The 23971-nt window shown below is 41.3% G+C and overlaps 1 protein-coding gene across 2 annotated transcripts in view; it reads left to right on the top strand.

The window, feature by feature from the left end:
• The window catches only part of Cops4 (COP9 signalosome subunit 4), a 47737-nt gene extending 25255 nt beyond the window's left edge, over window positions 1–22482 (top strand). The window contains exons 6-10 of one of the 2 annotated variants that reach the window (XM_036201190.1): window positions 539–689; window positions 8047–8217; window positions 12139–12254; window positions 15141–15225; window positions 21982–22482. In XM_036201190.1, coding sequence (XP_036057083.1) covers window positions 539–689; window positions 8047–8217; window positions 12139–12254; window positions 15141–15225; window positions 21982–22115 — 657 coding nt within the window. In that variant the 3' untranslated portion in view covers window positions 22116–22482. The remainder of the gene's footprint in view (window positions 1–538; window positions 690–8046; window positions 8218–12138; window positions 12255–15140; window positions 15226–21981) is intronic. The other variant, XM_036201192.1, reaches the window with a different exon arrangement.
• The last annotated feature ends 1489 nt before the right edge of the window (window positions 22483–23971 follow it).

The following is a 23971-nucleotide window of genomic DNA, read 5'->3' as shown; positions in this document are numbered from 1 at the left end:
ATGAGCTAATTTGGGAATTAATTTTGTACTGATGAGTTATATACCAAGATGTTTCAAAACATCTGATGAATGTTTATATATTTCGGAAATTTCCTTTGCCTCTTTGTGTGTACTGGCTGGTTTGGTGTCAGCTTGACACAAGCTGGAGTCATCCGAGAGGAAGGAGCCTCAGCTGAGGAATGAGATCCAGCTGTAAGGCATTTTCTCAACTAGTGATCAATGCGGGAGGGCCCAGCCCATGGTGGGTGGGGCCACACCTGGGCTGGTGGTCCTGGGTTCTATAAGAAAGCAGGCGGAGCAAGCCATGTAGAGCAAGCCAGTAAGCAGCACTCCTCCACGGCCTCTGCATCAGCTCCTGCCTCCGGGATCCTGCCCTGTTTGAGCTCCTGCCCTGACTGCCTTCCGTGATGGACCCTTTCCTCCCCGGCTTTGTCACGGTGTTTGATCTTTGTCACGGTGTTTGATCGCAGCGGTAGAGACCCTGACTAGGGCCCTTTGTCTTTCCAGCTTACCCAATTGGAGCGTTTTTCCTCCACAGGTGTGCTATGCACGTGTCCTTGATTACAGAAGAAAATTTATTGAAGCTGCCCAAAGATACAATGAACTCTCTTACAAGACAATAGTCCATGAAAGCGAAAGACTAGAAGCCTTGAAGCATGCCTTGCACTGCACCATCTTAGCATCAGCAGGTACGCTGTGAGCTGTGCTTACAGGGCAAGGGTTGTCTCCGCTCAGTGACGTTAGAAGATAACTGTTGGAATAGTTAGCAAGGGACTCTTCTTCTGGGAGTGTCTATGTACAATTAAGGTGAGTTTAAACATGTAAACAAAAACAGGAATAAAATTATTTATCTTAAAAAATTTAAAGTGAATGTAATCAGCCTGTTAACACGTGTTAAGAGATAATAGTTTATTTCTAAAATTTCGTTGAAGAGAAAAATGGTTGCTGAATTAAATGAGCACTACTGAGGAGAAATCAGAGATTAAATCTAGAGATTGGGTGAGTAAGATGACCCCTCCAATAGAGGGGCTTGCTGCCAAGCCTGGTGACCCATGGTGGAAGGAGAGAATTCACACCTGAAAGTTGTCCTCTGACCTCCACAGGTGTATCATGTCATGTATACAAAACAAAGAAATGGAATACAATCTTAAAAAAATCTTAAGTATTCTGCCTTTCAATTTTCAACCCTTTGAGCTTCAGTGTTAGACCTAACATTCATTCTTTTCCTCAGTACATAAATACTTTTACTAACGTGTGGCATATAAAGCACACAGCTTTTAAATAGAAAAGACTGTTGTGAAGGAATGTTAGTTCTAAGCCGTGGCTTTTCTAACCATTCTGAAATCCTCCAGGAACTATAATAAGTTGAGAGCTCATGACATACTTAGAACTCTGATTTATTTTCCTCTTCTGTTTTGACACAGGGTCTCTTTATTTAGTCCTTGCTGTCCTGGAACTCCCTATATAGACCAGGCTGGCCTTGAACTTACAGACATCCACCTGCTCTGCCTCCAGAGTGCTAGGATTAAGGATTAAGCCACCACTTACTTTTTCTTTCAACTAAGTATCAGTGATTATTACATGCTAGTATATAAATTCACTTTGATTTTCTATTGTTTTAATTTATCATCCAGACCTATCCAGTCTGTGACCCATAAGCTGTTTGCAGCCAAGGATAGCTATGACTGTGATCCAACATGAAATTGTAAACTCACCTAAAGTATGAGGGTTTTTTTGTTTTGTTTTTTGTAACTCAATTGCATGGTTCTCCAATGTGAACTTTGTAGTTGATAACATCATTTCACAGTGTCAAAAGGTTGGCACACCTGTGTGCAGCAGTGATTATGCACAGGGATGAGTTTATGGATAGGTTAAACTTCTAAGTCCAAAGGTACATATTCTTAATCTTTTGATAGAAAATGTATGTTGTGTTATGATAATACACTCCAAACAAAGATGTTCATGAGTAACTGATTTTTCACAGGTATTAACAGGTTTTTTTACTATTTGCCCATCTAGTGGATGAAAGATGACATTACAGTTTGGTTTTAGTTCATATTTTATTATAATGAATGCATCTTTTAATGTGTATTGAAGAAGTCATTGTTGGTTACCCTGCATATTCTCTCTCTCTTTCTCTGTCTCTCTGTCTCTGTCTCTGTCTCTGTCTCTCTCTCTCTGAGACAGAGTTTCTCTGTGTAACCCTGGCTATCTTGGAACTTACTTTGTAGACCAGGCGGGCCTCTATTGTCAATGTCTTGCCTGATCAAAGGTGTGCACCACCACACCTGGCTCCTTGCATGTCCATTGACCTTTTTTTTTCTTTTTGAGTTGTAAAAGCTCTTCACGTATGAAAGAAAATTGATAATTTTTTCCCAGTTTATTGCCTATAATGGACTTTGTGAAACCTTGCCATGCGTAAGTTTGTTATTATTTGTGCATATGTGTATGTGCACAGAGAGAGGCACACTGGGAAGGACCCGAGTGCCTCATGCATGCTAAGCACATCACAGAATCTTTTGCAGTTGCTCTGCAGCTGTCAGATGCTGGGTCAGTAGGCGCAGATGAGTTGTGCTGGGTACTCTTCCAGGCACTGTCTCGATGAGCCGTTTAAGTGTATGAAGGAAATCCAGCTTGCCAGGTGTATTGCCCAGAATCAAGGCACATTTTAATGACTTTTGAAGGCAATTGTGGGCATACTATTTTGACACTGTATTTAACATGACAAGTGCTGTAGTTTCCTGTACTTTAATTGCTGTGTGGGATCTGAGACACCACCAGTGAGCTTTGGTCTGCCTTGCACGCTCTCTCTTTCTTCCTCTTCTTTGTTTCCTTTTTTCCCCAGGAAGCATCTCCCTACTTAGACTAGGCTGAATTAAACCTGCCCCTACTCTCTGGCTCCCGAGTATGGAGGTTACAGCCATGAGCCTCACCCAGCCTTTTTGTCTCGCACTTTGAAAGCGTCTACCCTGTCAGAATTGTCTACCATTTACTAGATTTGGAAAATACTGGCTCCTTGAATTATATAAACTTCCTAATATTAATACATTTTAGTGGACATTATAAAAACCACACTTGATCTTATCAGAAAAACTTTCAAGTATAAAAAAACTATCAAGCTCATAGAAACAAGTATAAGTTTTAAATTGTACTTGAAAATTCTAATTTTCAAATACCACTGCTTGTTTCTGTTATTACAGGTTCACTTTGCTCATTTTTGCTTTGATAAGTATTTTGTGGTGCTGGGATTCAACCTAGGGCCTTGCACATAGTAGGCAAGCGCTGTTACTGAGCTGTGTCCTGCCTCCCCTACCCCCCCAGGCCTATATGTTCATTTATAAAAAAGTACCAGGTTGGGGATTTAGCTCAGTGGTAGAGCTCTTGCCTAGCAAGCGCAAGGCCCTGGGTTCGATCCTCAGCTCAAAAAAAAAAAAAAAGTACCAAGGGCTAGCAAGATGGTTCCAAAATGCAAGCCTGTGACCTAAGTTTAGTCCCCATCTAGTGGAGGAGAGAACCAAGTCCTGACAGTTATCTTCTGACCTCCACATTTGTGTGCTGTGGCGCACTCATGCTCACTCAGAATCTCTCTCTCTCTCTCTCTCTCTCTCTCACACACACACACACATGCACGCACGCACGCACGCAAACACCCCTGACTAGTCATAACTTGTCCCTCAGTTATTTCAGGTGATCTGTGCAATAAGAGTGCTAAGCTTTCAGTGCCTCTCTGGGACAGCTGTTGTACACGCAGAACTGCCTGATGGACATTTCCTATTTTGTCAAACAAAATAGGAGAAAGACATGTTCCCATTGGGTACAGTGGTGGGATCCCACAGATGGAGACAAGAGGATTATAAATTTGAGGCCAGCCTACATGCAAAACTGTCCCAAATAAATTAATAACTAATAAGAGGACATCTGGCAAAATTATAGGCATGTACTACACGCCTGGTTTGTGCAGTTCTGGCCTTAAACTTGGGTGCGCATGACAGGCAAGCTCTCTACCAACTGAGCTACATTCCCAGCCCTGAGTCTTTCTTAGATATTTGAGATTGTTTTTATTCACTGATGGTGTTACAATTGTTATTTGTTTGATTGACATAGGGTCTCTCTGTGTATCCCTGGCTGTCCTGGAGCCTGATGTGTAGACCGTGCTGACCTTGAACTCTCAGAGGTTCTTCTGCCTCCTGAATTGTTATACTTTTCGATGCTCCACTGTCCCAATATGACTTGGACATGTTTCTATTAGTCTCAATATTTCCCTACATTCTAACATAAAAGAGAACCTTACTATACATTAGGAATATGTTCAGTTCCCAGCACTGGAAAACAAAACAAAAAAATACGTTAAAAATCATGCCTTAAGATCTATTTTATAAATATTTTTATTTCTTTTAATAGAATACTATCTTAGTTAGGATTCCCTTTTTTTCTCATTTATTTTATTTAACGTGTATGAGTGTTTTTCTTGCATGTACGCCTGTATACTGCATATATGCTTTGTGTGTGCAGAGGCCAGAAGCGGGTACCTGAACTCCTGGAACTGGATTTAATAGGCTTTTGTTACCTGCTGTGTAGGTGCTGAGAATATAACCAGGGTCTTCTAGAAGAGCAGCCGGTGTGCTTAACCGCTGGCCCATCTCTCCAGCCCCTTAATTAGGATTTCTTGCTGTAATAAAACACCAGGGCCAAAAGCAACTTGAGGAGGAAGGTTTATTTTGTTTATATATCCAGATCCTAGTCCATTGAGAGAAGCCAAGGCAGGAACCTGGAGACCAGGAACTGAAGCAGAGGCCATGGAGGAAGCTGCTTACTGGCTTGTTCCCATTGCTCACTCAGCCTGCTTTCTTTTTTTTTTTTTTTTTTTGTTTTTCGAGACAGGGTTTCTCTGTGTAGCTTTGCACCTTTCCTGGAACTCACTTGGTAGCCCAGGCTGGCCTCGAACTCACAGAGATCTGCCTGGCTCTGCCTCCCGCTGGGATTAAAGGCGTGTACCACCACTGCCCGGCCAGCCTGCTTTCTTATACTTATACCATCCAGGATGACCAGCCCAGGGGTGGCCCCATCCACAGTGAGCTGGGCCCTCCTACCATTAATCGCTCGCTATCAAGAAAATGTCTCCAGAGAGTTGCCCACAGGACTGTCTAGTGGGGCATTTTCTCAGTTGAGGTTTCTCCTTCCTAAATGACTGTAGCTTGTGTCAAGTTGGTATAGAACTAGCCAGGACAAATATCAAGATTTAGACACCAGGATGCTACTAGGGGTCCTTGTGGCTGCATTCTTATTCTATAAACCTAGAGTTATATTTTAAAGGGACGGGTTTATTGACAGTACTGTTTCTGATCACTTGGTACTTTAGTCATCAGTTGTATAAAGATCCTTAAATGTATAAATTGAAATGGAATATTGTTTCTTAGCAGAGAAGAATTTGTTGTTGTTGTTTCTGGAACAAGATTTTATGCTGCGGGCTGCAGGAATATATCATAAGAACTCAGCTGGTTATGGCAAAGTCACTACCTGGAGGGATCAAGGATTTCCTCCAGAAGAAGCCAAATTCCAAGAAGCTTTTCGTGTTACTTGGCTTGTTATATATTAGCTGTCTTCTATTATGAAAATCATGTGTGCCTTCATAGTTTTCCCAGTTGACTTTTCCCTAAGAAGGGCTAACAGTGTGGACTGATCACTCTCTGGACATACACATTCCAGGTATTTGGAGAACAGCCTCAGGAAAGGCTTTCTCTGAATTCAGATATCTCCCTTTGCCACTTTCAAGGACTAGCAGTAATAACAGTCCACATGCAAGTCTCCTGTTTTAAGATAAATTCCACAAAGAGACACCAGATGGAGGATGGTACCTTATCAGAGATACCTCTGTACTCTAAGAACCGGCTTAAGCATCCAGGCTAACTGTTTGAGAAAGCCTGGCAGATGTGCCAATTAAGCTTTACTTCCTCCTTTAACTATCACCAGAGGCACACTTTCCCCCACCCTGCAGATAAACGGCAGATAGCTGGGACAGATAGCAGCCATAGGAAAAAAGAAGACCGTTTTTTTTTCTCCCATTGACCTAGCAACTTATAGATTCTTAAAATTTTCTACCAATCATGTTTGGGTTATAGTTGAGCACATAAGATCCCTCTTCTTAGATATTACCCAAATTTAGCCTTTAGTTAATTCATTCCCCATTGGTCACTTCCCTTTGGGGTTGCAAATGATAATTAATGGTTATTGCCCCTCTATATGAATCTTACCACCCCTCTGTTTGACCCTGGAAGCCTGGCTTTGCAGTGCAAAGGGAATACTGCTTGTAAGTGTATATATACCAGGACTCCCAGAGTATGGGAGGACGGAGAAGAGAAAAGAGAATGGAAGAACTAGATGGATAAGAACTTGAGAGCAACAAACTGAGATGGGGAAGAACTAGATTGAAGGGCTAGAAGAGAGTACTAGAGGAACGAGATGGAAGATGAGGAAGAGCCAGATGGGGAAGTACTAGCTGGGTAAGAACAAGAAGAAAAGGACCTAGATGAGGCAGAATTAAGACGAGAGAATTAAGATAGAACTTAGAGGGAGCAGTAGATAAGTATAGAGAGAAATCAGGCAAGAAAGGAGCTAGGCACGAGAACAGAACTGAAGCTGTGTATGTAGGATGTTATGCCAGAGGAATTAAAGCAAGTGGACTATGGAGCTCGGTGTACTGAGATTCTATTTCCCGAAAATAGTCCTCGCCGCTAGTAGTTCTCTTTCCTGAGCCCCTGGGATGTGTAATATTAAGGCTGGTCCCTCCAATATTATACAAGAATCTTAGTGTTCAGCTTGGCTGGCCAGAACTTGCTATGTAGTTCAGACTGCTTCTGGAGTTACAGAAGGGTGTTCCGTACTGGGCGTATATAGTTTTTATGTGAATATTCAGTTATCCTCATTTATTTGTGGTCTTTTGTTGGTGAACATATCTATTCATCAACATTTTTTTTACTTTTTTAAAGATTTATTTATTTATTTATTTATTTGGTATGCAGAAGAGGGTGCCAGATCTCATTCAGATGGTTGTGAGCTACCATGTGGGTGCTGGGAATTGAACTCAGGACCTCTGGAAGGGCAGTCGGTGCTCTTAACCTCTGAGCCATCTCTCCAGCCCCATTAACATTTATTTTTAACCCAAACTCTTCAGCTTTTTTTAAAAATCATTTTCAGATATGTGCAGAGTAAGTAGCAAAATCTGAGTTATCCAATTCTTGTTTCCAGCTGAGAGTGATCTTGTAGTAGCTCAGCTTTTGAACTGTAAACAAGTGTCCTTCTTGTGGGCTAATAGGGGTTTCATTTTCTATAGTTTTGTGCCCTTTGGTGATTTTGCTGTTTAAAATGATCCCCTGACATACTTCTGGATATTCTCTAGTGTTTTGGTGTGTGCGTAGGTAGGTGTGTGTGTGTGTGTGTGTGTGTGTGTGTGTGTGTGTGTAGGGGTGTGTAGGGGTGTGTAGGGGTGTGTAGGGGTGTGCAGTGGTGTAGGTGTTGGTGGGAACTAGAGGTAGACAGAGATCTTGCTGTGTAGTCTTGGCTGACCTGTGGCCCCTGGCCTTCAACTTCTGGCAATCCTCTTCCAAGTGCTGGGATTGCAGGCGTGCACTACTATGCCCTCTAGTGTTCGTAAAGATAGGCAGTCTGATGTGGAGATTTTGTATGACAAAATAGTGTCATGTAAACTTTATTTTGGCAGAATTAGTGTCAGCTGTGAGTTCAAGGCTAATGAATTAACAGTATATGTTAAGTAAGATTCTAAACAGAAACATATGAAACAAAGTTGCAGATGGATTAAGGTTGACAAAAAATTACCTATGGGCTTAGAAGAACCTGATTCTGTATCTCCCATAGAAGCAGCAGCTGAACATTAACTAAGTGGTGACTTTCCTAGAACATTCTATATATTATACTATATATCTGTTAATGGGGATTGTATTTTAGTAGGTAGAAGTGGGGTCATAGAATGTGATCGTTTTTTGTCATTGAAGAAACAGAGAATATTTGACACTCTTGTGTTTCCCCTAGGACAGCAACGTTCTCGGATGCTCGCTACTCTTTTTAAGGATGAACGGTGTCAGCAACTTGCTGCATATGGGATTCTCGAGAAAATGTACCTAGATAGAATCATCAGAGGGAACCAGCTTCAGGAGTTTGCTGCAATGCTGATGCCTCACCAAAAAGCAACTACAGCCGACGGTAATGATTGCGTCTTCCGTGTGTGTGGCGGTGAATATTTAGGTGCAGACTAGTAGGAAGTATGTTAGATTAGTATCTTCAAGTCATATTTCCTGATTCATACAAAGAGGACTGTTGACAAATGAGGAATGTTAAACACAGACATAAGTTTGTGGTATATTCTAAAATAGTCCCTATTAGAGAGCATTTTGTGAAATAATGCTTTTTCTTTTTTTATCTTTTTTTTTTAACTTGTGAAAACTGAAAAATTATAGAGAATATCTATGGCCCCTGGATTTTAAAAAGCTTAAGCCACTAGTAAATAGCATTAAATAACAGATGTAATAGAGCATAATTATCCATTCTTGATTAAGAGCAAAATTTAGCTCAGTGGCTTGCCTAAGGTTCATCAGAGTTCACTAATCAGAATAGAGTTCCTTTGTATTTTCTGCTTAAATGATGTGTTTACTTAAATCGGAATGTCTTTGCCAGAAAAAATTTTTTTAATATTTTCTTCATAATATTAATTATTTTATGTACCTTTGTCTACAGCTGTTTTAAAGTACTTGCTATAGTGACCATGATACTAAACATATAGATGTAAACATGGAGAAGCATGCAAAGAACAGTTTCAACATGCATGTCAGCTAGACCCACTTGGACTCACTGTCACCCTGTACCAAAGAGAAATTAGTTGTGAGGAGTCATTTATACTGGGGCTAGCGGAAAGGTGACATTTTATCCAGTCTTAACTGCTTGGAGCTGAGCCAGATGAGTGACCTGTTGCATTTTCTGTATTTGATTATACTTTAAGAAGCACTCAGGTGTTCCCCATCTTTCTACTTGAAGACATTTCTTTTAATGACTTTTGTAAGGTTTTTTTTGTTGTTGTTGTTATTTATGTGTATATGTGTGTGTCAGTTGAATATATGTCTGGTTCGTGGAGACATCCTGGAAGGCCAGAAGATAATGTTGTCAGCTAGTGTTAGAAGCCATTGTAATCGACCCGCTGTGGTTGCCAGGAAACTCAAACTCAGGTCCTTAACATACTGTGTTGTATCTTTCACCCCAAGAATTTGTTTTTCATGCAGTTTTCTCTATGTGGAATCTCAGAAAAATTCTTTTATGGCTGTAGGATTATTCTGGTTCTTCTAAGCAACTAGCTTTTATCTTAGTCAAACACATTGTGGATTGATAAATTCTCTTATTTTGCTTTGCTTCAAGAAATACTAAAATTAGCCGGGCGGTGGTGGCATACGCCTTTAACCCCAGCACTCGGGAGGCAGAGCCAGGCGGATCTCTAATGAGTTCGAGGCCAGCCTGGTCTCCAAAGCAAGTTCTAGGAAAGGTGCAAAGCTACACAGAGAAACCCTGTCTTGAAAAACCAAAAAAAAAAAAAAAAACCAAAAAAAAGAAAGAATATTAAAATTAAATTTGTAGCCCAACTATGAGTAATATGTATGTGCTTTAATTGAAGTTATTCCTTCTGTTTTGATTGGGCTTTTAACCCTCTGTATATTCTAAGCAGCCATGATTTCTTTTAAAAAATGCCTGATATATAAATTGATTAAAAGCTAGGTAGAAAGTTTTCAGAATTAACATAGTTGATCTTTGGATTTGAATTTGAGCTTTCTTGTCATAAAAGGTAAGTGGGTTTCTGTTGCTGTGAAGAGACAACACTCTTATAAAGGAAAACATTTAATCAGGGCTCACTTACAGTTCAGAGGTTCAGTCCATTATCATCATGGTGGGGAACACGGCAGTGTGCAGTCAGACATGGTGCTGGAGAAGGAGCCGAGAGTTCTACATCTTAATCCATAGGCACCAGAAGGAGACTGTCACCCTGGGCATGGCTTGAGCACATAAGAGACCACAAAAGCCCCCTCCCACAGTGACACACTTGCTCCAACAAGGCCATACCTCCTAATAGTGTCATTCCCCATGGGCCAAGCATTCAAACACCTGAGTTTATGGAGGCCAATCCTATTCAAACCCCATGGTATACTCAAATATCCCTGAAGAGCAGCGACTCTTGGGTCTGTGCAGGGGAGAAGATGCTTATCTGGCTTTCTATCTGAACCATCCTTTTAACTGCCTTTCATGGACATTTCCATTTATTCTCTCTCTCTCTCTCTCTCTCTCTCTCTCTCTCTCTCTCTCTCTCTCTCACATCATGTAGCATTACTACCAATATAGTTTTGCCCTATAGATTTGTCTGTTCTGGACATTTCATATTAATGGAATCATAATAATATTATTATGGCCTTTCATTATTGGCATCTCTCATTTAGTGTAATGACTCACTCATCCATGTTATGAGATTTTGTGTCTTTTTATTGCCAGATAATATTCTATTATGTGGATTGCCATTTTACTTATTTGTGGGCTGATGGACAGGAAGATTGTTTCCACTTTGGGGCTATTGTGTTCAAGGTTTTTGTTTTTTGGTTAGTTAGTTTGTGTGTGTGTGTGTGTGTGTGTGTGTGTACACGTACAGTCTTCTCTTGTTCCACTGTCTGTCCCTCCTTCCCTTTCTTTTGGGCTTGGGATTGATTTCGTGGCCTTCACTGCAAACATTTTACTACTGTACCAGTCTACATCCCCAGCCTTGGCTTAATCATTTTTTGTCTTTTGTCTTCCTTTCCTCCTTTCTTTATTGTGACAGGGATGGTGGGCAAGTGTAAGAAAGGGTTTTGTAGACTGCTTCCCTGGAGGTCTCTGAATATCCCTGCTGTAGCTCCTGATCTGTAGTAAATGTTCAACAAAGACACAAAAGCTGAGTGAGCCAGGAAGGCAGGCGGGGCTGAGGCCAGGGTTTCACAAGGCACTAGAGAACCCTAACTTAAAGTGGGGTTCTCTTCCTGAGCTCTGGGCAAAAGTAGCTGATCCTGCCTCTGGGACAAGTCTCACATTACCTCACAGTAAGATGCTTATGGTGACCAAAAGAACGCGATGAGGGCTGGAAAGATGCCGCCTCAGCAATTAGGAGTGTGCACTGCCCTTCTCAAGGACATCTTACACCGCCTGTAATTCAGCCACCCCCCAATACACAAAGTAAAGATGAGAATGAACCTTAAAAAACTGTGGCTCCCAGAGCACGTTGCAAGATTGTCATCCTGCTGTCTGCTAATAAAAGCGTGTGCTTAAAGCAGAACAAGAAAAGGTGATAGACTGTCAGCTAGAAGCAAAACCCAGTGCAAAGGGCTCAGTCCGTCCTTGGTAGTTACTCTTCACTCACTGTATTACTTTCCTCAACGTAATACCTGACCAAAGCAGCTGAAGACAGGAAGGAGAATACAGACCACCATAGTGTGCAAGGCATGATGGCAGGCCTGGGAGATGGCTGGTCACCTAGGGTCGACAGTAAGGGCGCTCTGCTGGCTTTCTGCTTTTCATTCAGTCCAGGCCCCAGCCTAGGGGAATGGTGTGCCCACTTTCAGGGCGGTCCTTCACTCAGTTAAACCTATCTGGAAACACCCTCACAGACACGCCCAGAGGTGTGTTTCCATATGTGATTGGCTATTGAAGATTAGCTGTCACACTGATTTTCTAAATACTGTATTTTATTTAATTGTATATAAACTAAAATGGTAAATGTACCCTGGCATATTGGTGCTTGCCTTTAATCTTAGCACATGGGAGGCAGAGGCAGGCAGATCTCTGAGTTTGAAACTATCCTGGTCTATAGAGTGAGTTCCAGGATAGCCAGGGCTACACAGAGAAACCCCAACAGGGAAAACAATAATAATAATAACAATAATAATAATAATAATAATAATTATTATTATTATATCAAATGTAAAATTTAGTAATGTCTTGATCAGAGGAGTGACTGACTTTAATGCTTTATTATATGCCTAGAAATTAAAAAAATAAAGGTATATCTTATTAAATGTTTGAAACTATTTTATGCTTTAAAGAGTTTATTTATGTTTATTTAAGGTTCCAGCATCTTGGACAGAGCTGTTATTGAGCATAATTTGTTGTCAGCAAGCAAATTATATAACAATATCACCTTTGAAGAACTTGGAGCGCTTTTAGAGATCCCCGCAGCTAAGGTATTTTATTAATTTAATACTTTATAACAGGGAATTGAAACCCAAAACTATTGAAGTAATGGAAAAAATGCATAATTGATAACGTTCGCCAGCACAACAGAAGCTACGTGTTTAAAGCCCGGTAAGTAGAAGAGACTGTTTAAATGGTGAAGTACTGTTGTCATGAACTTAGTGGTGTTAGCGTTCAGACTGTGTCTTATGATAGTTACTTAGAATGGAAATCTTAGATGTTCATAAGGACATCTTCTTTCTGAAGTGTGAGATGGAGATGGTGCATCCTTGTTTCTCTGCCCTAGATTGACTCTCACCCCAGGATGTTCTATGGTGACTTCTGCATTTGGCTTAATTTAAGGAGCTGACTGACCTACTAGGGAATCTTATTTCATTTTTTGGATTTGGTTGGTCATAAACCCCTACACAGTACCAAATGTTTTTATAGTGTTATTGTTTATGAAACATCATCTTAATTTCAAATAATACTGAGAGTAAAGTCATGCAGTTTATTTAATTGGGAAGTTTTAATTTAGGATTTTCTTTTTTCTTTTTCTCTTGAGACAGGATCTCATGCAGCCTAGACTGGTCTCAAACTCAGTAAGAGGCTGAAGCCAAGGATGACCTTAAACTCTGGATCCTCCTGCCTCTACCTCCCAATTACTGAGATTACAGGTGTGTGTTTACCAGGCTTAATTTAGGATTTTCTGACAATTCTTTGCATGTACAGATTTGGTAATGAAAGTGGATTGATTTGGGAACTGAGACTACAGTTACCATTTAAAAGATGTTTTCTTAGCCAAGAATGGTAGCTCACACCTATAATCTCAGCACTTTAGAGACTGAGGTAGGAAAATGGCTACAGAGCAAGACAAACACAGCTCAGGGTTGGTGGGATGGTTCTTGTGGAGACTAGGGGAAGTGAATATATTGTTAGTAATAGATTATAATCAGTCAGTAGGATGATGCAGTATTGATTGTGAAGATGTCTGTAAAAGATGAGCAAGTCAGGGGCCGGAGAGATGGCTCATCAGTTAAGAGCACTGGCTTTTCTTGCAGAGGATCTGGTTTGATTCCCAGGACCCATACAGTGGCAAACAAGCCTCTGTAACTCCAGTTCCAGGGAATCCTACGCCCTCTCCTGGCCTCTTGCAGCAGGCGTGCGTGCATGCATGTGGTGAACAGACATTCATTCAGGCAAAACATCCATACACATTTGCAAACCAAACAAAACAAAATGACCAGTCACAATCTAATCTAATCTGCTCATGTGTACTAAACATTAACTGTGGCAATGGGAGTTGGCTTTAGAGCATTTTGCTTTTGCCTCTCTATCATTTATTTATTTGTTTGTTTGTTTGTTTATGTATTTATTTTTCGTCTTTCTTTTTCCAGAGCTGAGGACTGAACCCAGGGCCTTGCGCTTGGTAGACAAGTGCTCTACCACTGAGCTAAAACCCCAACCCGCCTCTCTAGCTTTTAAAAGCCTCTTCATTTCCTTTGTGAATATGAACATCTGTATCTTTGTTTGGTTCTTGGGCTTTTTAAACTACAGCTGAATATGGGACATCTTATGATCGAAGGACTCAGGAGGAGGAGGCAGGAAGGTAGCAAGCTTGTCTTGGCTACATAGACCAAAAACCAAAGTGTTGTGTAATGAATACACAGAAATCGATATAAGAAAAACAAAATTTTCTGTTCCCCCCAGAACTGAAGGCAATTTTATTACTATTTATTTTAGGATGTTTAATTATTTTATATTATGTGTATGGATTTTTTAAGATTTATTATTTTTATTTATATGTATGCTCTGCGTATGTTTGTGTGCACTCAAGAAAGCCAAAAGAGGACTTCAGATATACTGGAGTTAGAATTACAGTCAGTTGTGAGCCACTGATGTGGATGCTGGGAACTGAACTCAGATCCTCTCTCAGAGAGGTGCACACTCTTCACCATTGACCGTCTCTCAAGCCCCGTGTATATGAGTGTTTTACCTGCATGTATGTCTCTGCACCACATGTATGCTGTTGCTTATAGAAGCCAGAAGGGGGTGTGGGATCCCCTGGGACTGGATTTAGGGACTGTTGTGAACTGCCATGTGGGAATCAAACCACAGTGCTCCGGAAAAACAGCCAGTGCTCTCAACCACTAAGCTCGTTTGTGTAGTGCTTTGAAGGCAGCAGTGGGCAAAGGCAGTAGCAGAACTGTGTACCTGCAACTTTAAACTTTTTTTTTTTTTAATCTTTTTAAGATTTGGATTTCAGTGAAATTTTCAGGCTGGTTTTGCAGTTCTGTTTGTAGAGTGTCTGCTTAGCATACACAAGACTCTGGAGTCATTCCTACCTGCATAAATTAGACAGATGGTACACTCCTGTAATCCTAGCACTTGAGTAGTGGAGGCAGGAGGATTAGAAGTTCAAGTTCATCCTCAGCTACATAGCAACTTGAGGTCAGCCTGGGGTTTATGAGACTCTTCTTTAAAAAAAAAAAAAAAAGAAGAAGAAAATAAAATTTGATATTTTGATTTTAAGTAGAGGAGAAAGTTGGTTTAAAAAAAAATGGCTAGAATCTTGTCCAGCAAAAGTCTGACATATCTCCATTCTCTGCACTTGAGAGGCTGATGCCAGAGGATCATGAGTTCTAGGTCAGCCAGGCTCTATAGTGAGACCTTGTTTCCAAAACAGATAGACAACCCCCAACAAAATGAAATAGGTCCCATTTAACTTAAACAATGGGGTAAGAAACTAGAAATACAATACATGTTCCTCAGCAAATGACAGGTAAGCACATAGTGACGGGGAGTTAAGCCAAAGGCTTTCACTTGATTATATGTGAATGATTGTTATATGTGATATCTCAGTTTCTGAGAGATTGTTCTGTTTCTGTTTTTAATAGGCAGAAAAGATAGCATCTCAAATGATAACAGAAGGACGTATGAATGGATTTATTGACCAGATTGATGGAATAGTTCATTTTGAAAGTAAGAAGTTTTGTGCATTCTCATTACAGTGAAATGACAATGAGCTGTTATGTTTGTGATTCAAATATGTTGACTTGTTTTTGACCCAGAAATCTATTACTCAGTGAGCTTATTTCCAAAAGAAATAATTTAAAACAATTTTGTATTTATAAATATATTTATCTCGACATTTCTAAGCCAAGAAAAATTTAACTGAGATTGTATCTGGCCTTTGTTGAACTCAAACCATGTGTGGCGCTAATGTGGGTAGGCAGGGACGTGGACCTTGGACTTCCAGCTCTTATTCCCACTTTACATCTGGGGCCAGGATATCATTCATTTGTGAAGTTTTCATTTGAAAGACCTTCCTCAGCACAGATGTGTGTGGTCAGGTGTGGTCACTGGTAGTGACTCTGTTTTCTGTACAACTCCTCCTTGACCCATGAGGGCTGCTAGTGTGATGATCTCTACTTCCTTCGTTTTTTTGTTTTTGTTTTTTCTTCGAGACAAGGTTTTTCTGTGTAGTTCTGGTGCCTGTCCTGGAACTCGCTCTGTAGACCAGGCTGGCCTTGAACTCACAGAGATCCTCCTTCCTCTGCCTCCTGAGTGCTGGGATTAAAGGCGTGCGTCACCACCGCCCGGCCCTCTACTTCCTTCTAGTCATTGCTTGTAGCTAGAAGTTTTCCTGTGTCCTGCCCAGTCCCATAGCCACTCAGTTCCAAGTAAACACACAGAGGCTTATATTAACTACAAACTGTATGGCCTATGGCTCAGGCTCATTATTAACTAGCCTTTATAACTTAATTGAACCCATTTCTATTAATCTATATTTTGCCACATGGCTTCATGGCATTACCTGTTCTCTCACATCTTGCTTCTCATGGTGGCTCGCAGCTTCTGCCTGACTCCACCCTTTTTCCTTTCTGTCTTTAGTTTGAATGTCCCGCCTAACCTTATCCTGCCTGGCCATTGGCCAAACAGCCTTATTACCAACCAATGAGAGCAACACACATTCACAGCATACAGAAGGACACCCCACAGCAAGTACTGGCCTTTCTGCCTTCTCTGTCTGATTAGGTTGGAGCCTGTGATCCCCTTGTTCAGTTCGGTTTTCACTGGTTCCCTAGGACATTTAACTTGCCTATTGACTTTTTTTTAAAAAAAAAATTACTTTTACTTTTGAGATTATAATATAATTACAACATTTCCCCTTCCCTCTCCTCCCCCCACATCCTTTCATATACTCTCTGTGTTCTTTCAAGTTCATGCCTTCTTTTTTTATTAATTGCTGTGATGTGTGTGTATGGAAATGCAGATACATATATATTTCTAAATATAGTCTGCTCAGTCATAAAATGTTGCTTGTGTATATGTTTGTTTGGGGCTGACCTTTGGTATTAGATAACCAATTGGTGTGCTCTTCCCCATGAAGGCTGGTTCTCCAGCTCTAGCATTCTTCAGACGCCTGTGGGACACCAGTGGAACTTACTGACCTTTTATTCTAGCTGTCCAGTGAAACCCTCCTTGTCATTCATGTTCTCAGTTAAGCTAGTCAGTTCGCTGGTGGAGAGGCAGAACCAGACAGATGCCGCTGTAAACTGAAGAAGTGTTTAGCCCCATCCACCTTCCCCTGTCCCTAGGGCCGCTTCTCTGACCTGCTCTTCACACACGTACCAAAAAGGACTGTTTTCGAAGACTGAAATTAACACCTTGTTTCCAGCTTTTTACATTTCTGCTGACCCCTTTCCATCGTATTTAAACACACAGGGGTCTCCCACGTAGGCAAGGGTCCTTTTCTTTTCTTCTGAAGTAGGGTCTGCAACCTTGTAGCCCACACTGACTTAAACTCAGTGTGTAGCCCAGGCTGGCCTCAGACTTGTGGAGCTCCTCCCATCCCAGCTTCCTTTGTTGATCACAACCCCTTTGAACACAGCCGCACAACCACTGCGTCCTGACACTGTTGACTCTCCTCTGTTCTGCTCCCACGTTCTTCCCTGTGTGTCCAGCTTCCTTTGCAGTCATCTCTATGGAGTCTGCTGATGCCTTTAGATTTAACATCAGGGGCTTGTGGCTTAATCCCGGGCCTTTTCCTGCTCTCAGCACTGGGTCTCTGTGGGTGACCTCTTCCCTTTGGTTCTGTTAGCTTATCTGTGTGGAAATGGCTGGATTTAACATGGACCAGTCTCCCCTCATTGTCCACCCCACAGCTCTAGTTCACTCTTAAGGTGTCTGTACCAGATTGCCTAACAGGTATTTAGGATGGACACATGTCCAGAATAGCTAGCCGTTAAAGCTGCATGTTCACTTTTTCTCCGATTTCTAACTCTCTCATCTTCCCTACCCTATAAATTATAACTCCTAGAGCAGTCAGGAGTCCATGTACTTTCCTTTATTTTCAAAAATTTAAATGTAGCTGGGCATGGTGGTGCATGCCTTTAATCCCAGCACTTGGGAGGCAGAGGCAGGTAAATCTCTGTGGAGTTCAAAGCCAGCCTGGTCTATAAAATGAGTTCCGGACAGCCAAGGCTGCACAGAGAAACCCTGTCTCAAAAACAAAAAAAAAAAGTTAAATGTAATTATTACTATTATTATTATTATTATTATTATTATTATTATTATTATTATTTGTGTGTGTGTGTGCACACACACGCGCGCGCCAGAGCTACACAAAGAAACCCTGTCCCAAAACAAAACAACCACCCTCTCTAGCTGCCATCTTTGTCTCATGTCTCAGTTTGCATCAGCAATGTTAATGGGTGATCTTCCTACCTCTGCACACTAGGTGTAACTTTAAATCATGTTCTCCTATGTCACCCTGAATTTCTCCTAGGATAATCTTATTTTTAACTGTGGAGCTATCTGGACATGTGTATCTGCTCACAAACCAGGCTCCCTGGGTAGGCATTTAAGTCTGTCTTATTTTCCATTGTCCCAATAGTCAGTGCCCTGCTCCTTGGGAATAAGGGATAAGCAGAACATATAATGAGTGATAGGACAAAGGTGTCACCAAGAGAAAAGACGATGCACATCTGTTTATATTGGGTTAGAACCAGGGAGATGGCTCAGTAGGTTAAGTGCTTACAATGCAGGCTTGAGGACCTGAGTTTAACTCCAGCACCCATAAAAAGAGAAGCATGGCAGCCATACACCTGTAATCCAGTGCTGGCAGGGGTGGCACTTAGTTATAGACAGTCTTGCTACATCAGCTCCTGTCTCAAAAAGGTGGAGAGGCTAGTGAGATTGTTGGTGGGTAAGGAATTTGCTGTGCAAGCCTGGAGACTAGTTCATTCCTAGACCTGCACACAGCTGGAAGGAGAGAAAACTCCACAGAGCTATTCTCTGTGGCATCTGCCCTGCCTCATTCATCATACACTTGCATGTGCTTGTATGCCCACCCGTGCACACACACATACACACATAAATTTACTTAAATTGAGCAAGGGAATCTCTCTCTTTTAAGATTTATTTTTATGTGAATTGGTGTTTTGCCTTCATGCATGTTTCTGTACCCTGAGTGCCTGGTAGAGGTCAGAAGATGGCAGCTCTTACAACCAGAATTTCGGACAGTAGTGAGCTGCCATATGAGTGCTAGGATTCAAACCCAGGTCCTCTGGAAGAGCAGGTAATGCTCTTAACCACTGAGCCATCTCAGTAGCCACAAATAAATTTTAAGAACTGAAAAAATAAGGTGGAGAGCATAGAAGACATCCTCCACTCATACCCCTGTGTGTATACTCCCACACATGAACACAAATGTGAACATGTCCACATTTATGCATCACACTCACAAACAAAATCTAGATCAAGCTAATAAGTGCAGAATTTTTTAGTTGTTAAGATGAAAACTGATAAAACACATTCAGCACAGGCTAAACAGAATGACAAGGGGAAGCCAGCCCACAGTCTGCATCCCCGCCGCACCCCTCTGGGCCTGAGGTAACTGAGCACCTCTGCCAGCCGTGCGGTCTGTAGATGTTAGTGAAGATTTGTAGGAAAGAGAGGTTTTTAAAGTAGGAGTGTGGGATGTATTTTCTTTTCTTTCTTTTTTTTTTTGTTCTTTTTTTTGTGGGATGTATTTTAAAGTGCAGTTGCCTTTTCATTCACTGGACTGCGGGCACTTTCAAATCAGGAAGCAGCAATCTGATTTGTTTACAGCTGAATAAAAACATGGAGTTCACCACCCTGAGTGGTTTGTCGTGTACATATCTATATAGTAGCATGCTTGTTTCTATAGAGCAGTCTTGAAAGTAGTATGTTTGCACTGGAGGGTGTGTATGTGATTGATTGATTTGGAAGTTTTTCTGTTTTCAGAAGAGGTGGCTCTTGAGGATTTCAACAAAGTTAGAAAACAAATCTTTTTTTTTTTTCAAGGCAAGGTTTCTCTGTGTAGCCCTGGCTGTTCTGGAACTCATGCTATATAGACTAGGCTAGACTCTAATTCAGAGATCTGCCTGCCTTTGCCTCCTGAGTGCTGGGATTAAAGTGTGTGCCACTATATCCAGCTTAATTAAGTTATCATCATCATCATCATCATCATCATTATCATTGTAGCTGAAGTTTCTCCAGTCCTGCCTGGCCCACGGTCAGGACAACTCTCTCTCACCCACCAGTCCTGCAGCCGCTCAGACCCAACTCTGAGTAAACACACAGAGACTTTTATTGCTTACAAACTGTATGGCCCTGGCAGGCTTCTTACTATCTAATTCTTACATCTTAAATTAAATTTTTCTTTTTAAAGATTTATTTATTTATTATGTATACAGTGAGTGTTCAGCCTGCAGGCCAGAAGAGGGCACCAGATCTCTCATTGTAGATGGTTGTGAGCCACCATGTGGTTGCTGGGAATCGAACTCAGGTCCTCTGGAAGAACAGCCAGTGCTCTTAACCTCTGAGCCATCTTCTTTTTTTTGTCAAAAAGGAAGGTTTTTAACTTTCACATAGTAAAATTACATATAACAAAACAATTATCAAGCAAGAATTACAGTTACAATATCTAGTCTATTTATAATAATTAGTCTACTTGTATTTGGCAAAATTAAAGAAGATATCCTATTTATCTTATATTGTGAGTCTAAGGTTTCATATGTAACTTATCTTTTATCATAACTATGGGAAATTATAGCTGTCTAGTCTTCAACTACATCAAAGATCTCAGAAGGATATAATATTACTTGAAAAATGGGAGGACACAAGCAACTTGCGACAGTAGACAGAGACAGCTGGAAGCCTGGACTGTCATCCAAAGGTCTTTTGTAAAGTGGGGCATCTGTCTTCAGCCCACAGGGCTAGAGTCTCTCGGCCACTTCTCTCTGTGTCCTGTAGAATGTCTGGCAGTTTCCTCTGCGAAGCAGGAACCTGAAGGACCATTTTGCCAAGCAAAATTCAGTGGCCACCTTCCTATGTGTCCTGCATGTCCAGTTGAGCAAGCAGTTCAGGCAAAAACAGTTTCTTGCCCAAATGGCTATTTTTGCCAAGAAGAAGATAAACTCCATATAGAGTGTCATTGATGCCCATCCTCCTCTCTGAAGTAAGTCAGTGATGCCAGGAGCAGACATGTCTCACTGTCCAGAAAGTCTAAATTTTTAAACATTTTAAATGCCATATTCTGTAGGTCTTTAAAGTATTTGGAGATTACCTACCTAATTGAATTATATCTATGTATACCTAGAACACTTAACATGGCTATAAGTTTGACTATCATAGAAGACTAATTGTTAATCTGTATTTCTTAATTATCCATTACAATCTAAATGAGTTACATAAACATAATACCTCAGACAAGAATAGAAATATATATACAGTATAACAAAATTAAGTTTAAACTTGTATCAATAAACTAAAATCCATAGCAATGTAAAACATATTAAGCAAGTTGATCTTTAAAAAGTAGATTCAATCATCTACCCTTTCATCCTATCATATCTATATCATATCCCCTTTTCTTCTTTAGAAAGATTGCATTTATAATCAACCTGATTTAAATAAAAATATTGGTTTTTCTCTGTCTCTCACCAGAATTATCATCATCGTCATCATCTTCATTATTTTGAGACAGGGTCTCTCTCTGTCGCTGTCCTAGAACTCACTGTGTAGATCAGGTTCAGGCTGGCCTTCAACTTAAATTATTTTTATGTGTGTGGGTCTTTAAACTTCATGTGTATATGTAAGAAAAGGTGCTGGATCCCCTAGAACTGGAGTTACAGATGTTGTGAAACAACTTGTCAGTGCTGAAGATTGAACCCGGGGTCTCTGGAAGAGTAGCCAGTGCTCTTAACTGCTGAATCTCCCCAGCCCCCAGTCTGTGCTCTTTTTAAATGTTATTTTAAATGAGACTTCTCCCAAGTTTTTCATTTCTGACTATTGCTCATGTAAAAAAAAAGTTGTAGATTCAAGATACTGTTTTGAGTAGATTTTACTTTTATGTTCTTTTCCTGCTGTGTTTTCAGGTGAGGTAGGCACATTCTTGTATGTAAGTCCAATGTTTCCCAGTAGGTGGCAGTGTCACCCCTGTAAACACTGGTGAGGAACCGGCCCTCCAGCATTGCTGCTTTGAGGCTCTTCTGTGGCTGTCTTTGTCTTGATAGGAGTCTTCAGTAGTGGGTTTTGTTTTCAAGGGCACTGATAATAACATGTATTTGCTTTTAATTATGTCTTATATTTGTTGTTAGTGATTTGAGTTTTGTTGTGTTGTTGTTTGGTTTAATTAGCACTTTTGTAATTTATCTTTGATTTGTAAGTAACTTCTATTTTTTTCCCCCATTTTTGTTCTGTCTTTAGCACGAGAAGCCCTGCCAACATGGGACAAACAGATCCAATCACTTTGTTTCCAAGTAAATAACCTTCTAGAGAAGATCAGTCAGACAGCCCCGGAGTGGACGGCCCAGGCCATGGAGGCCCAGATGGCCCAGTGAGCCCTTGCCACTCTGTGCACGCCGAAGCATCGCCACTTGGTGCGGGTGGACCTCACTGCCCTCCAGAGCATTTGCATCATGACCTTCCACATTGCTGCCCTTTACGCCGGGTCCTTTAAAGAAGATGCTAGAGAGGAAGTTGAGCAATCAAACATAGTAGTTCCCACGTACTGGGGTCTATGTGTTAACCCAGCTCAGATATTTTGAAAACTTGTTCTTTAAGCAGAAGTGAAAGCTCTGTGATGGAGAGACCTGGGATTTGTGAGAACTTTGTAGTCATGTAACTTCAGTGCTTTGTGCCTCTCCAAACGTGGTTACTCTAATAAATGGAGCAATGGCCCAAAGAAAGGGAGTACTGGTTTTTAATGAGTGGAAAAGCATGGTATTCCTTTTCCTTGAATTTAGAAAATGTGAACTTCTATCTTATGCTACAAATACAAGAATAAGTGCCTGCCCCCAAGCCTTCCGAGTCACAGAGCCAAGGGAGTAGGGTGAGTGTTTGGAGTGTACACTGGGAGGGGCTGGGGGCATTTCAGCTGTGATGGCTCTGCAGAAAGGACTGTAAAAAGGGTGTAGATGACTCCTTATTTAACCCCAACAATTAAGGAGCTTGAAAGCAACCCACCACTCACAACATTTAGAACAAAAAATAGCTGGGCCATTGAAAATCAGTGTCTTCGATCCATCAGAAAATGGAAGTCACATGAACTGCCCTCAAACCTGGACAGATGGGCGGGTGGAGAATTGTTGCTGAGATCGGCTTAGGTGGAGGTGATGCCACCGGAGCCGGTACCTGCTTAGCACCTCAACAGAACCGACCTTCCTGCAGACAGATGCTCAGGGTTATCACTGGAACTCCTCCATTTCAGCACTGGGCGAGGGGTGGGGAGTGGGGTGACTTTTGAAGTACTCTCATTGTTTGGAAATATACCTGGGAAACAATAGCTTACTTTGAAATAATACCCAAATTATTTTCCATAAGACACACTTGACCTTTAAGGGAAATTACTTTGTCAGGACTTTGTCTGACCTAGAGAACTGATGCACAATTCCACCTTCCTTTAAATCTTTTGTTCCCTGCAATTGTAGAAACAAGAGATGCTTCTAAAGGTCAAGGCCCAGGGACTCAGGCTAAATAAGAAATAGACATATGGGGCCGGAAAGACAGCTCAGCCAGTGAAAGCAGTTGCCAAGCAAGCTGGCTGACCTGAGTTTAAACCCTGAAGCCCACATGAAAAGATAATGGTGTGCTTCTCTAGTCCAAACACTATGGTGATGAGATGTGAGGTGAGAGACAGGAGAACTGGCCTAAGTCTGAAAAGCCAGCTAGCCTGGAGAATGCAGTGTGGCAAAACCCAAGGGAGACCCTGCGGCAAAACGGGCTTGGAAGTCAAGAACCAACTCAAAAATTTTGTCTTCTGGCACTGGAGATAGGGTTCAGTAGTTAAGTCCTTACTGGCTGCTCCTCCAGAGGACCCAGATTCAATTCCCAGCACCCTCCTGGTGGTTCACAACCATCTAACTCCAGTTATGGGGATCCATACCCCTCTTCTGGCCTCTGAAGGTACCAGGTGTACAAGTGAGGCCTAGACATACATGCAGGCAAAACACACATACATATAAAAAATTCTATAAATTGTCTTTTGACTGGCACATGTGAATCATGGAACATGTGTGGCCCTTTTCACACATACATCATACATAGTTACACATGATCATAATATAGAGTGCTTCCCAGATGTTACCATATCACCAGGGATCCACTGAATTGTGATTTTGAGAGTTCAAGACAGACCCAAAGAAGGAATTCTGAGGATTTCCCCTCAGAACAAAGGAAAAGAAGGAAGCCGCAGCCT

Source organism: Onychomys torridus, chromosome 10 (genome assembly GCF_903995425.1).
Source record: "Onychomys torridus chromosome 10, mOncTor1.1, whole genome shotgun sequence".
Classification (NCBI taxonomy): Eukaryota; Metazoa; Chordata; class Mammalia; order Rodentia; family Cricetidae; genus Onychomys; species Onychomys torridus.
Note: the sequence above shows the minus strand (reverse complement) of the source record. Positions and strands in the feature narration are given on the sequence as shown.